Source organism: Bufo bufo, chromosome 9, assembly GCF_905171765.1.
Source record: "Bufo bufo chromosome 9, aBufBuf1.1, whole genome shotgun sequence".
Taxonomy (NCBI): domain Eukaryota; kingdom Metazoa; phylum Chordata; class Amphibia; order Anura; family Bufonidae; genus Bufo; species Bufo bufo.
The window spans coordinates 105096212-105111377 of record NC_053397.1 but is presented as its reverse complement, the minus strand read 5'-3'; the positions used below and the strand labels follow the sequence as shown (position 1 = coordinate 105111377).

General features: G+C 42.5%; 1 protein-coding gene across 1 annotated transcript in view; it reads right to left on the bottom strand.

The window, feature by feature from the left end:
- Nucleotides 1-15166, bottom strand: part of EDEM3 (ER degradation enhancing alpha-mannosidase like protein 3) — a 151789-nt gene that overhangs the window by 83818 nt on the left and 52805 nt on the right. Inside the window, exons 4-5 of the mRNA XM_040408660.1 lie at nt 1780-1819; nt 248-360 (exon numbers count right to left, since the gene is read on the bottom strand). Of these exons, the coding sequence (XP_040264594.1) occupies nt 248-360; nt 1780-1819 (153 nt within the window). The remainder of the gene's footprint in view (nt 1-247; nt 361-1779; nt 1820-15166) is intronic.

Genomic DNA, 15166 nt, shown 5'->3' with positions numbered 1-15166 from the left:
AATGCCGTTTGCTCCTGCAGGTCTAGAACGGAGGATCAAACTCACATGTGGAGCGCGATTCCCACAATGGACTCGCTAGTGTGAAACAGCCCTTACTGTTACTATACATTTCTGGATTGTTTTTATTCAAAATGCTGGACCCCGATGTAGTGTATTGCCTAAATGATTATAAACACTTTATTGTCATAGAATTCAGTGAAAACACTGAAAAGAATTGTTGAAAAAAATAATAATTATGCACACGTACCCCAAAACTCGAATGTTTGTCTCAAACACAGAAACCACAATGTCATTGTCCAAGTTGACATCATTTATTACTTTTCTAACAGCATCTTCAAATTCCTGAGTTCTGTTCAGCACCTGTGAAGGCAAAGAGGAACATCAGATCGCAATAGTTTCCAATAGAAGTGCAGTTTATTGCCCTTTACTCTACAGAAATACAAACCTCAGCAATAAAGCCTGACAGCATCAAAGATCTTATTAGATGCAGGACTCTTCCTTATACACACAGCACTTTCTATGTTTCCACCACATAACTGTCTACGCATATATCGATTTAACTATGGTTACTGTGGCTTGTTGCAAATGTGAATTGAGACGTTTAACTTTAAAAAAAAAAAAAAGAGGACCTTTCATGGGTCCAGACTTTATAAACTAAGTATCGGGGTATGTAGGGCATACAGCGGAGATCTAATAGCGCTTACTATTTTTTCTAGGCACCGCTCTGTTCGCCCGCTGTGCCCCCCTGCATGCGGTATGCTAATGAATAGCATCAGTACAGGAAGGAGGAGACTGCCCTGTTTCTTAATGGGCGTCTCCTTCTCCCTGGCTATAGCGCTGTCCAATCACAGCGGAGAACGTCACAGCCAGGGAGAAGGAGAGTTCTTTTTTCTCCTTGTGACGCTCTCTGTTGTGATCGGACAGCTCACAGCCAGGAAGAAGGAGACGCCCATTGAGAAACAGGGCAGTCTCCTCCTCCCTGTACCGATGCAAAAATTAACATACAGGGCGGGAGAATTTAATGGGGGCCACAGCAGGCAAACAGAGCGGCGCCAATGGCAGGCGGGACAGGGACCAGCCTCCCTAGCATCGGTGGTGAAGCTAGGGAGGCTCATCCCCTTATGAAGTGTCTTCACTGGACTTCTAGTCCCCACAAAGAGCCAGGTGGAAACAGTAAAAACAGTAAGCTCGATAAAGACTGCCCAGGAGCCACAGACCCCGAACAGGGAAGTGGGGAGCAGGTAAGTATAGCTCTCATGACAGGTACCACTGGTGAAGGAGGGGAGGAATAAAAAAAAAATAAACAAAAAGAACCTTTAGTGCCGAAATAGTACACTAGGGGTTAAAGTGACTGCTATTCACACATAACCGCTAGGAACTGCACCGATCCAGTAATCAGTGGCCTCGTTCTCCTGAGAATCTGCACTGCAGCTCCATTCATTTTCTACTCAACCGAAAGCGACCACAAAAAAAGAAAAACACAAAAATTGAGATAAAAAACAGATAACCATCCTTAAAGGGATTCTGCCATAGATCTGGTGAGCTCAATAAAAACCCGCCATTAGTGGGGCTTCAGTCATCAGGGGTAGTAAGAATATGACAAGCTGCAAATGTCCAGGGCGAGGCTTCATTGTAAAGGGCTCTCGTGTCAGATAATAGAGTTAGATTTAGGCATTGTCGCCTAGCCTTAACCGAGCACACAGCTCCACACACACTGATAATATGCCCAATTTAGAAAAGTCTATAACTTAACATGTGCAAAAGAAAAACTATTCTTACCACCAATGTATCCAGTGTATCAATTAGTGTTAAAGAAAATCTGGAAAGAAAGACAAAAACAATGTATTACTATTAGACTGGATTTCACATGAATGTTGTTTTTTTAACTTATTTTTCTATTATACAGCACAAAATATCTGGCAACAATTCAAGAACCCTTATAGTATGGCCAAGGAGCAGCAGTCACCAGGAGATAGACGCCCTCCTCTCTGGAGGTAAAATGCTAGGTGTTCCTCCATAAAACATGTGATGGTAGTGTCCATAAGGGGTTAAGTCTATATGCACATATTCGATGTATCTCTATGTAAACGGGTGAATGGTTTTCTGGATATAATTCACTGCTCACTGTCCTGTGCTTGTATGGCACCTTTGTAGATATTCTGCACCATGTTCTAGATTTTATAAAGGTACGCCCCTTGTTGGACAAGTCTTTGGATGCTGATGGACGGTCATGTGACCAGGCAAACTACCCCACGTGAGGTCTCTTCTATTCAGATACACTGCACCTGCCATCTGTACTTGTTGGGAGATAATGGAGGAGACTGAGTGATGCGTCTGGTCACATGACCCTATATCAGCGGCCATCTTGCGGACACGACTTCTATGCAAACACAGAAGATTTGCCTAATGTGGGGGCATAGATTATAAAATATGGCACAGAATATCAGTAAGTGCTATACAGTCACCTACACATGGTGACAAGAAGCCAGAAATTGGTCAATAAGGCTACTTTCACACTGGCGTTTCTGGGTCCGCTTGCAAGATCCATTCAGGGCTCTCACAAGCGGCCCAAAACGGATCAGTTTCGCCCCGATGCATTCTGAATGGATAAGGATCAGCTCAGAATGCATCAGTTTGCCTCCGTTCCGTCTCCATTCCGCTCTGGAGGGGGACACCAAAACGCTGCGTGCAGCGTTTTGATGTCCGCCTGACGATGCGGAGCCAAACGGATCCGTCCTGACTTACAATGTAAGTCAATGGGGACGGATTAGTTTTCACTGACACAATATGGTGCAATTGAAAACGGATCCGTCACCCATTGACTTTCAGTGTAAGTCAGGACGGACCCGTTTTGACTTAGATTATTATTATTTTTTTTTAAGAATAATGCAAACGGATCCGTTCTGAACTAATACCAGTGTTTGCATTATCGGTGCGGATCCGTCTGTGCAGATACAAGACTGATCTGCACCGAACGAAGGTGCGAAAGTTGCCTTACACTGGGTTCAGACCTGAGCGTACTGACCTGAGTGCTCTGTATGCGCGATTCTCCAGGCGTCACATACGCGGCTCCGGAAGTGTGCGTTGGGTGCATCCGCGGCCGTTGTTTAGTTTTCCGTTTTTTTTTTTTCGCGGACCCATTGACTTTCAATGGGTCCGTGGAAAAATCGGAAAATGCACCGTTTGGCTTCCGCGTCCGTGATCCGTTTTTCCAGTCCGTGAAAAAAATATGACCTGTCCTATTGTTTTCACGGACAACGGTTCACGGACCCATTCAAGTCAATGGGTCCGTGAAAAATCACGGATGCACACAAGATAGTCATCCGCATCCGTGATCCGTGTCCGTTTTTCCTATCATTTTCAATGCAAACTTGACTTAGTTTTTTTTTTTCACTTTTAATGTCCGTGTATCCTCCAAAAATCAAGGAAGACCCACGGAAGAAAAAACGGTCACAGATCACGGAACAACGGAAATCCGTTTTGCGGACCGCAAAAAAAACCGGTCGTGTGCATGAGGCCTTACACAGCAATGCTCCTCTATGAACATCTTTCTGTAGGTCTGTCAAGAAAACAATAGAGCTGTCATGCTGTTATCTCAATTCAAATCTACTATTTTACTTACAGATAACATCTTTTCCTTACAGCAGTAAACAATGGGTTACCTAGATATATAGTTTTATCTCTGTGCTGAGTACTATAAAAAGGACAATACTCTATATTTAATTTTCAAAGGCATAATACTACAGAAATGAAAAAAAAACAAGTTCCATAAATATAGAGATTAAAAAAAATTGTTTCTTTAACAGTCACAATACTCCCACCCCCACTGATGGACCTGAAGAGGGTTTGTTCAAGCAGAAAAGGACAATACTGTTTTGAGCCAACCTTGTTCGGGCTGTATGGATGAAGAGGGGAGCCATTTCCGAGGCCTCTTTCTTAGGCTACAATGAGCTAGAGCCTGTCATTTTGGGAACTTTGGCTTACTGACTCCACAGCCCTGGTTTTACCCCTTCCTATCTGAAATAAAGTGCTAATGATGCAGTCTTCACCATGTTACCTGCTCTGTTTGACGGTCCTGCGCACAGATATCCACTTGACGTTGCCAGACATAGATACTGAGATCTCAGTAAAAGAAGAGATATGGCCTTTGGGTCCTGCTTGGGTTACTCTACTATGCACTGGGCTATCTCCGGCAGCACCATTAAGTGAATGGAGTGGCACTGCACATGCTCAACGGCCACTCTGTTCATTTATAGGACTCGGGACCCTAGTTTTTGTGACTAGCATGGGGAAAAGTTCATACCTTGGGACAACCCAATAAAAAAATTGACTCAAAGGGGTATTTCACCAGATGGGGATAACTATTAGATCGGTGGGGGTACTACCAGTGCGTCCCCACTAATCAAGAGAACAAGGACTCCATACGCCCCTAAGCCCACCTGAAATGAACAGTTCGGCAGGTCGAGCAGGCGCACTGCCACTACATTAATCTCTACAGGAGTTCCGAAGACAAGAGAGTACAGCTCTATTCATGGAGATGAATGGAGAGGCAGTTCACACAACTGACATTTGACATAAATGTACGACGTTCTAGGGGGCAGTAGGATCATTGTGGGAGCCCGGCTGCAAGGGTTGGGATCAGCGATATGTCTGACCACGTTACAACTGGGTCTTGCCAGTTGGTGGGAGCAGGAGGGGTACATGAACACTCTGGCTCAGTCTAAGAAGTGCTGGAGGCACTTTTTGAATTCAGTCTTTCAGAAGAAGGCCTCTTTCACACGGGCGTCGCGTGTGAGGGCCAGACAAGATGCTGGTGCGTTGCGGGAAAATGCACGATTTTTCAGCGCAAGTGCAAAGCGTTTTAATGCGTTTTGCATGGGCGCAAGAAAAAAAATCGCCATGTTTGGTACCCAGACCCGAACTTCGGGTTAGGTGTTCTCTAGATTTTATTATTTTCCCTTATAACATGGTTATAAGGGAAAATAATAGCATTCTTAATACAGAATGCTTAGTAAAATGTCCATTGAGGGGTTAAAAATAATAAACAAATTTAACTCACCCCATCCACTTGGTCACGTAGCGGATCTCTTTCTTTCTACTTTCTTCAGGACCATGTTCTCTTCAGGATCCTGCCATTTTTCACCTTAAAGGGTTTCTACCACTTCGTTTCACATAATTAGCTTTCAGACACTAGCGATCCGCTAGTGTCTGCTCTGCCAAACCATCCTAATATAATTGCTTTTGGGGCAGCCGTTTCGCTAAAAAAAGAACTTTTATTAATATGCTAATGAGCCTCTAGGTGCTATGGGGGCATCATTAGCACCTAAAGGCTCAGTCTACCTTCACAAACTGCCGCCGCCCAGCGCGTCCCTCCAGCCCGCCCATCTCCTCCTGAATGTGATCCTCCCTGTGAGCGTATGTATTCGGCGCATGCGCAGTGAATGTCTGACCGCTTCCCTGCTCAGACATCTCCAATGCGCCTGTTCCTCGGAGCACTATGACGTCATCGCGCAGGCGCATTGGAGATGTCTGAGCAGGGAAGCGGTCAGACATTCACTGCGCATGCGCCGAATACATACGCTCACAGGGAGGATCGCATTCCGGAGGAGATGGGCGGGCTGGAGGGACGCGCTGGGCGGCGGCAGTTTGTGAAGGTAGACGGAGCCTCTAGGTGCTAATGATGCCCCCATAGCACCTAGAGGCTCATTAGCATATCAATAAAAGTTCTTTTTTTAGCGAAACGGCTGCCCCAAAAGCAATTATATTAGGATGGTTTGGCAGAGCAGACACTAGCAGATCGCTAGTGTCTGAAAGCTAATTATGTGAAAACGAAGTGGTAGAAACACTTTAACGACCAGGCCATTTTTTGCAAATCTGACATGAATCACTTTATGTGGTAATAACTTTAAAACGCTTTTACTTATTCAGGCCATTCTGAGATTGTTTTCTCGTCACATATTGTACTTCATGACAGTGGTAAAATTAAGTAAAAAAAATGTATTTAAAAAAAAAATAAATCAAATTTAACAAAAATGTACAAATTTCAATTTCTCTACTTTTATAATAGATAGTAATACCTCCCAAAATAGTTATTACTTTACATTCCACATATGTCTACTTCATGTTTGGATCATTTTGTGAATGCCATCTTATTTTTTGGGGACGTTAGAAGGCTTAGAAGTTTAGAAGCAAATCTTGAAATTTTTCAGAAAATTTCTAAAACCCACTTTTCCAGGATTAGTTCAGGTCTGAAGTCACTTTGTGAGGCTTACATAATAGAAACCACCCAAAAATGACCCCATTTTAGAAACTACACTCCTCAAGGTATTGAAAACTGGATTTTACAAACTTTATTAACCCTTTAGGTGTTCCACAAGAATTAATGGAAAATAGAGATAAAATTTCAAAATTTCACTTTTTTGGCATATTTTCCATTGAATCCATTTTTTCCAGTTACAAAAGCAAGGGTTAACAGCCAAACAAAACTCAATATTTATTGCCCCGATTGTGTAGTTTACAGAAACACCCCATATCTGGTCGTAAACTGCTGTACGGGACCACGGCAGGGCGCAGAAGGTAAGGAACTCCATAAGGTTTTTTGGAAGGCAGATTTTGCTGGACTGTTTTTTTGACACCATATACAATTTGAAGCCCCCCTGATTCACCCCTAGAGTAGAAACACCAAAAAAGTAACCCCATTTTGGAAACTACGGGATAAGGTGGCAGTTTTGTTGGTACTATTTTAGGGTACATATGATTTTTGGTTGCTCTATATTACACTTTTTGTGAGGCAAAACGTAAAACGGTAACAAGAAATAGCTGTTTTGGCACAGTTTTTATTTTTTGTTATTTACAACATCTGACAGGTTAGATCATGTGGTATTTTTATAGAGCAGGTTGTTACGGACGCGACAATAGCAAATAGGACTACTTTTTTTTGGTTGTTTGTTTAAGTTTTACATAAAGCATTTCTCCACATTCTGAAAGCCGTAGTTTTATTTATTTTTTGGGCGACTGTCTTGTGTAGGGGCTAATTTTTTTCGGGATGAGATGACGGTTTGAATGGTACTATTATAGGGTGCATATGACTTTTTGATCGCTTGCTATTACACTTTTTGTGACCAAAAAATGGCTTTTTTCACACCATTTTTATTTTATTTTTTAGGCCACTTTCACACTTGCGTTCGGAGCGGATCCATCTGGTGTCTGCACAGACGCATTCGCTCCTATAATGCAAACGATGGGATCCGTTCAGAACGGATCCGTCTGCATTATATTTCAGAAAAAATTCTAAGTGTAAAAGTTAGTCAGACGGATCCGTCCAGACTTTGCATTGAAAGTCAATGGGGGACGGATCCGTTTGAAATTGCACCATATTGTGTCAACTTCAAACGGATCCGTCCCCATTGACTTATATTGTAAGTCTGGACGGATCCGTTTAGCTCCGCACGGCCAGGCGGACACCCGAACGCTGCAAGCAGCGTTCGGGTGTCCGCCTGCTGAGCGGAACGGAGGCCAAACGGTGCCAAACTGAGGCATTCTGAGCGGGGATCCGTTCGGGGCCGCTTGTGAGAGCCTTCAAACGGAACTCACAAGCGGAACCCTGAACGCAAGTGTGAAAGTAGCCTTATACGGTATTCACCTGAGGGGTTAGTTCATGTGATATTTTTATAGAGCAGAGTATAACGGACATGGCGATACCTAATATGTCTACTTTTTTTAATTTAAGACAAATTTAAAACAAAAAAAAAAAACAATGTTTTAGTGTCTCCATATTCTGAGCCATAGTTGTTTTTTTTTTGGGTGATTGTCTTGTGTAGGGGCTAATTTTTTGCGGGATGAGGCGACGATTAGATTGGTACTATTTTGGCGGGCATATGCCTTTTTGATCGATTGGTGTTGTACTTTTAGTGGTGTAAGGTGACAAAAAATGGTTTATTTAGCACAGTTTTTATTTTTTATTTTTTTACAGTGTTCATCTGAGGGGTTAGGTCATGTGATATGTTTATAGAGCCGATCGATACGGACGTGGCGATACCTAATATGTCTACTTTTCTTTTTTTACTTTATTTGTGGGAAATGACTTCAGCGCTGACCGCGGCACATCAAGGGTTAATGCTCCGGAATCAGTGATATCACCGATGTCGGCACATGCAGCAGGGGTCCGGCTATCAGTGACTGCCGGACCCCTGCCGCTGATCGGACGGGCGCAGCTCCTGCACCCGCCCGATCACCATGAAGTACATGAATATCACGGGTCTTTAAGTCCCGGAAAGAAATGACGTACATGCATGTCATGGGTCCTTAAGGGGTTAAAATTACAGCCGGATTGGAGAACCGCATTGCCAGTTGAATCCCAATCCTGAGCTCGGCAGTGGCGGCAGCAGGGCAGGGGGAGATGAGCACCTCCATTGTGGAATCTCCCTACATTCATTTGTACAAATCAATGTTGCAGCAGAGCAAGGGAGAAGCGTTTCCGTCCTACCCTGCTCCTCCGATAGGCTGCAGGCCTAGTGCAGCCTATCAGAGGCCGATGCAGGTAGCGCCATGACGTCATCGTGTCCGCCTGAGACGGGATTTGTACTGCACGGGACACAGGCTGCAAAAGGCCTGCATCACTGCCAGCATGGAGTTAAGTATTAGTGTTTTTATTTTTATTTTATGTGGCGTGCTATGGGGGAATCACTGGCACATCTTGGGGGACACTATGGAGGCATTTATACTGGCAAATCTGGGGACATGTACACGCACATCATGGGGGCATTTATATTGGTACATCATTGGGACACTATGGGGGCACTATGGTGTTAGAGGGGGGAAAGCACACTATTGTGGCATACTATATAGGCATATTATGGGAGCACTATGAAGTGGCATTTATACTGGCACATTATTGGGGTACTAAGGGCGAATCGTATACTGGCACATTATAGTGTTGGGGGGGGAGAACACTATGGGGGCATATTATATAGGCACATTATGGGGGCACTATGTGGACATTAGCTGGGGGCACTAAGAGGGGGAATTTTTTTGTACTGTTACACAGAACGGGAACATTTTTTAACTAGTGCACATTATTAGGGAGCATTTTTTGCACTTGTGCACATTATAAGGGACATTCTTTGTACTGGTGCTCATTTTAAGTGGCCAATTTACCGAGTAATAGTGCTCCTCAAAGTCCCACCAATTGAAATTATTCTCTACCAGAGTGCACCTACAATAATGTCCCCACTGTGTCCCAGAAGTAATAATACTCCCACAGTGCCGATAATAGTAATCATGTTCCCCATAGTCCCCCAGTAGTAATTGGGGGACATAATGTTTACACTATTAGTGTCAGGGGCACTATTTGCTGGGTGAAGTTATTTTAGGGCAGTGTGTGCCAATAATTATTGAAGGGGAACTGTCTGTGTGGTACTAGTGTTATCAGGAGTATTATGTGAACAAGGCAGACATAGCAGAGCTGGAGAGGGTCCAGAGGAGGGCAACTAAAGTAATAACTGGAATGGGGCAACTACAGTACCCTGAAAGATTATCAAAATTAGGGTTATTCACGTTAGAAAAAAGACGACTGAGGGGAGATCTAATTACTATGTATAAATATATCAGGGGGCAGTACAGAGATCTATCCCATCATCTATTTATCCCCAGGACTGTGACGAGGGGACATCCTCTGCGTTTGGAGGAAAGAAGGTTTGTACACAAACATAGAAAAGGGTTCTTTACGGTAAGAGCAGTGAGACTATGGAACTCTCTGCCTGAGGAGGTGGTGATGGTGAGTACAATAAAGGAATTCAAGAGGGGCCTGGATGTATTTCTGGAGTGTAATAATATTACAGGCTATAGCTACTAGAGAGGGGTCGTTGATCCAGGGAGTTATTCTGATTGCCTGATTGGAGTCGGGAAGGAATTTTTTATTCCCCTAAAGTGAGGAAAATTGGCTTCTACCTCACAGGGTTTTTTTGCCTTCCTCTGGATCAACTTGTAGGATGACAGGCCGAACTGGATGGACAGGTGTCTTTTTTCGGCCTTATGTACTATTTTACTATGTTACTATGTTATTATCTGTTTTTGCAGTATAGTATTGGGGAGTACAGTGGGCACAGTATTGTCCCAACCATCCCAGATCTGGCATAACTACTGTGTGGGGAGCACAATGGAGACTAGGCAGGGTTGGGACATGTACAGACAGACATTGGGATGAGTTATAGGTGTGGGTCAGTGTAACGAAATCTGAGGTGAATAGACAGATAGATAGACAGATGGATAGATCTCATATTCTCCTAAACTTACATTATCAATAGCTAATTGTATAGCAGTGGCTAATATATCTATTAAGCAAATGCAAATGGTGCCTCTAGATGCCAGCCCGTCTGAAGACTAGGTGAGAAACTCCACATTCTCACTGGAAGCCCCCATTTAGCACAGGCCTGCTAATTGCAAACCATTTGGGCATCCTAATGAAGACCTGGGAGGGGGATACTTAAAATGCACAGCCACCCTAGACATGTTGGCTGCTAGACCAGTGGGTGGTCTAACCCATTCAGTAGATGAATGAAATAATATCAGAAGCCATAACTCCGACCTCATGGCACCCACAGCCTCAGAACCCTAATAATTGTGTTCAGCCTGACATGGGCTTCGGGCAGAGTCTATGCGCGCCATACTGGACAGGAGGCATTTCCGGGTATTCAGGATCTGGCCTTCTGGAATTCATAACTCATAGAAACATAGAAATATAGAATGTGTCGGCAGATAAGAACCATTTGGCCCATCTAGTCTGCCCAATATACTGAATACTATGGATAGCCCCCGGCCCTATCTTATATGAAGGATGGCCTTATGCCTATCCCATGCATGCTTAAACCCCTTCACTGTATTTGCAGCTACCACTTCTGCAGGAAGGCTATTCCATGCATCCACTACTCTCTCAGTAAAGTAATACTTCCTTATATTACTTTTAAACCTTTGCCCCTCTAATTTAAAACTGTGTCCACTTGTGGTAGTTTTTCTTCTTTTAAATATGCTCTCTTCCTTTACCGAGTTGATTCCCTTTATGTATTTAAAAGTTTCTATCATATCCCCTCTGTCTCTTCTTTCTTCCAAGCTATACATATTAAGGTCCTTTAACCTTAACTGGTAAGTTTTATCCTGCAATCCATGTACTAGTTTAGTAGCTCTTCTCTGAACTCTCTCTAGAGTATCTATATCCTTCTGGAGATATGGCCTCCAGTACTGCGCACAATACTTCAAGTGAGGTCTCACCAGTGTTCTGTACAGCGGCATAAGCACTTCACTCTTTCTACTGCTTATACCTCTCCCTATACATCCAAGCATTCTGCTGGCATTTCGTGCTGCTCTATTACATTGTCTTCCCACCTTTAAGTCTTCTGAAATAATTACTCCTAAATCCCTTTCCTCAGATACTGAGGTCAGGACTGTGTCAAATATTCTATATTCTGCCCTTGGGTTTTTACGCCCCAGGTGCATTATCTTGCACTTATCCACATTAAATTTCATTTTCCAGAGTTCTGACCATTCTTCTAGTTTTCCTAAATCCTTTTCCATTTGGCGTTTCCCTCCAGGAACATCAACCTGTTACATATCTTTGTGTCATCAGCAAAAAGACAAACCTTACCAGCGAGGCCTTTTGCAATATCACTTATGAAGATATTAAACAAAATCGGTCCCAGTACAGATCCCTGTGGAACCCCACTGGTAACATTACCTTGTTTTGAATGTTCTCCATTGACTACAACCCTCTGTTGTCTGTCACTCAGCCACTGCCTAATCCACTCAACAATATGGGAGTCCATGCTCAATGACTGCAGTTTATTGATAAGTCTTCTATGTGGGACAGTGTCAAAAGCCTTACTAAAATCTAGATATGCGATGTCTACTGCACCTCCACCGTCTATTATTTTATTCACCCAGTCAAAAAAATCTATAAGATTTGTTTGACATGATCTCCCTGAAGTAAACCCATGTTGTTTTTCGTCTTGCAATCCATGGGATTTTAGATGTTCCACAATCCTATCCTTTAATAGGGTTTCCATTAATTTGCCTACTATTGAAGTCAGACTCACTGGTCTATAGTTGCTCGATTCCTCCCTACTACCTTTCTTGTGAATGGGCACGACATTTGCCAATTTCCAATCTTCCGGGACGACTCCTGTTACTAATGATTGGTTAAATAAATCTGTTAACGGTTTTGCCAGCTCACCACTAAGCTCTTTTAATAATTTTGGGTGTATCTCATCAGGCCCCTGTGACTTATCTGTCTTCACCTTAGACAGCAAACTTAGAACATCTTCCTCTGTAAAGATACATGCATCAAACGATTTAATAGTCATTCTTTCTAGTGGAGGTCCTTCTCCTTTTTCTTTTGTAAAAACTGAACAGAAGTATTCATTAAGGCAGTCGGCTAGCCCTTTATTCTCTTCTACATACCTTCCGTCCTTTGTTTTTAATTTAGTTATTCCTTGTTTTAATTTCCTTTTTTCATTTATATATCTGAAGAATGTCTTATCCCCTTTTTTCATAGACTGAGCTAGTTTTTCTTCTGCCTGCGCTTTAGAAGTTCTTATAACTTGCTTGGCCTCTCTCTGCCTAATCTTGTAGATTTCCTTATCTTCATTGCTCTGGGTTTTTTTATAATTACAAAATGCTAGCTTTTTATTTTTAATGATTTGGGCCACTTCTGCTGAGTACCACATTGGTCTCCTCCTTTTTTTGCTTTTACTGACAAGTCTAATGCAATTTTCTGTTGCCTTCAATAATGCACCTTTTAAGTAGTCCCATTTCTCCTGGACTCCATGTAATCCGTTCCAGTCTGATAAGGACTCATTTATGACTAATTTCATTTTTGAAAAGTCTGTTTTTCTAAAATCTAAAACTTTTGTTTTTGTGTGGTGGGACTCTTTCACAGTTCTTATATTAAACCACACTGACTGGTGATCACTAGATCCCAAGGTTTCGCCTACAATGACATCATATACCGAATCCCCGTTTGTGAATACCAAATCCAAAATGGCCTCCGTCCGGGTTGGCTCCTCAACCACTTGTTGTAGAGATAACCCCAGTTGGGAATTTAGAATATCTGTACTCCTGGTAGAACTTGCTATTTTGGTTTTCCAGTTTATATCTGGAAGATTGAAATCTCCCATAATGATAACTTCTCCTTTCATTGTCATTTTAGCTATTTCTTCAACTAGTAGATCATCTAGTTCTTTAACTTGACCAGGTGGTCTATATATCACACCTACATGAGTTACTGCATGGTTAGCAAACTGCAACGTAACCCAAACTGACTCTATGTTGGCCTCACCAACTTGTATTAGGTTAGATTTAATGCTATCTTTCACATACAGGGCCACTCCTCCTCCTTTCTTGCCTTCTCTGTCTCTTCTGTATAAAGAGTACCCTGGTATGGTTATGTCCCAGTCATTTCTTTCATTAAACCATGTCTCCGTAACAGCCACTAAATCTACATTCTCAGATGCCATTATTGACCCAAGTTCATTGATTTATTTACCTAAACTGCGAGCATTTGTAGAGAGGACTCTGAGCTTATCATTTCTTAACCTCTGTGCTTCTGACCTGTTCTGGCATTGTTTCGGGGGGCAATTGGACTCTTTTATTTTCACTCTTTTGCCCCCCCTTCCTAGTTTAAATACTCTTTCGCAAATTCTTGGAGTTGTTCACTAAGTACATTTGTTCCTTTGAGAGAAAGATGCAAACCATCTTTTTTGTACAGTTCCTTTCTATTCCAAGTAGAGCTACCATGAGAAACAAAGCCAAATCCTTGCTCTTGACACCATTTACCAAGCCATATGTTGAACTCCTTTATGCGCCTCTGCCTATCATTCTGAACATTATGCACAGGCAGAACTTCAGAAAATGAAATGGTGGATGCAAAATCCTGTACGTCATTACCAAGTGTGATAAAAGATTTTTTCACCTCTGACACTTCATTGCAAGCCAGGTCATTTGTCCCTAGATGGACAAGAACATCCACGTCCCCTTCCTGCTTTGCTTGCTTAACAATATTAATAATACGTCTTCTATCTCTTCTAGCAGTAGCCCCAGGGAGACATTTCACAAAACCATTTTATTTAAGCTCCACACTTCTTATGATTGAATCACCCAGCAACAGCTGCATCCTTTGAGACTTCACTTTATCTTTTTTGTTGCATACATTAGACATAGGAGTCGATGGTTTCTCACCCTCTGTGCTTGAGTCCATGTCCATGTTGTCCTTACATTCTGAGAGTGCTGCAAATGAATTATGGAGAACCACCGACTGTGGGACATGTCTTCTATCCACCACTCTAAGACTTCCAGAACCTACATTAACCCATCTGCCATTTCTGGGGGTCCTCTGTGGCAGTGGCATTGCAGCAGTCCTAGCTGGAGTTTGTTTAACAGATAATTTAAATATTTCAGCTTTCAAAAATGCAATTTCCTGCTGCAGTAAGGAGAACTGTCTACAGATCTGACAGCATCCGAATCTCCAAAGAGTGGAACATGAAATAAATGCACAACAATTCCTGCACTGAACCAAGTCTGCCATTTTAAAGAGGAGAAAAAAATAAAAAAATAAATTTGTAACTTTAAATCAAACAAATCTTACCTTTTTTTTTTTGTATTGTTTCCACCTTCCAGCCTACCTCCTGACTATCTCCTGCAATATCTCTTTACTAGTACTTAATGTAGTACTTGAAGCTAGTACTTCCAGCTAATGAATTAGGCCAGCTAATGAGTCTGTCTCTATATATACACACACACTTCTTCCCAAACTCCTCCCCCAGCAACAAATGTAACACCTTAGTGAGCTAGGCTCATTAGCAAACACACAATAGCAAACAGCTGACCGAATTCCTTACCTCTTCTCAAGCAATGATCAGCAAAAACAACACAGATGAGCCAGTTGGAGACTCTAAGCCAATCTCTTGCAGTATCTCTTGAATCTCTTCAGTCTCCTGCAATATCTCTTTACTAGTACTTAATGTAGTACTTGAAGCTAGTACTTGCAGCTAATGAATTAGGCCAGCTAATGAGTCTGTCTCTATATATACACACACACACTCCTTCCCAAACTCCTCCCCCAGCAACAAATGTAACACCTTAGTGAGCTAGGCTCATTAGCAAACACACAATAGCAAAC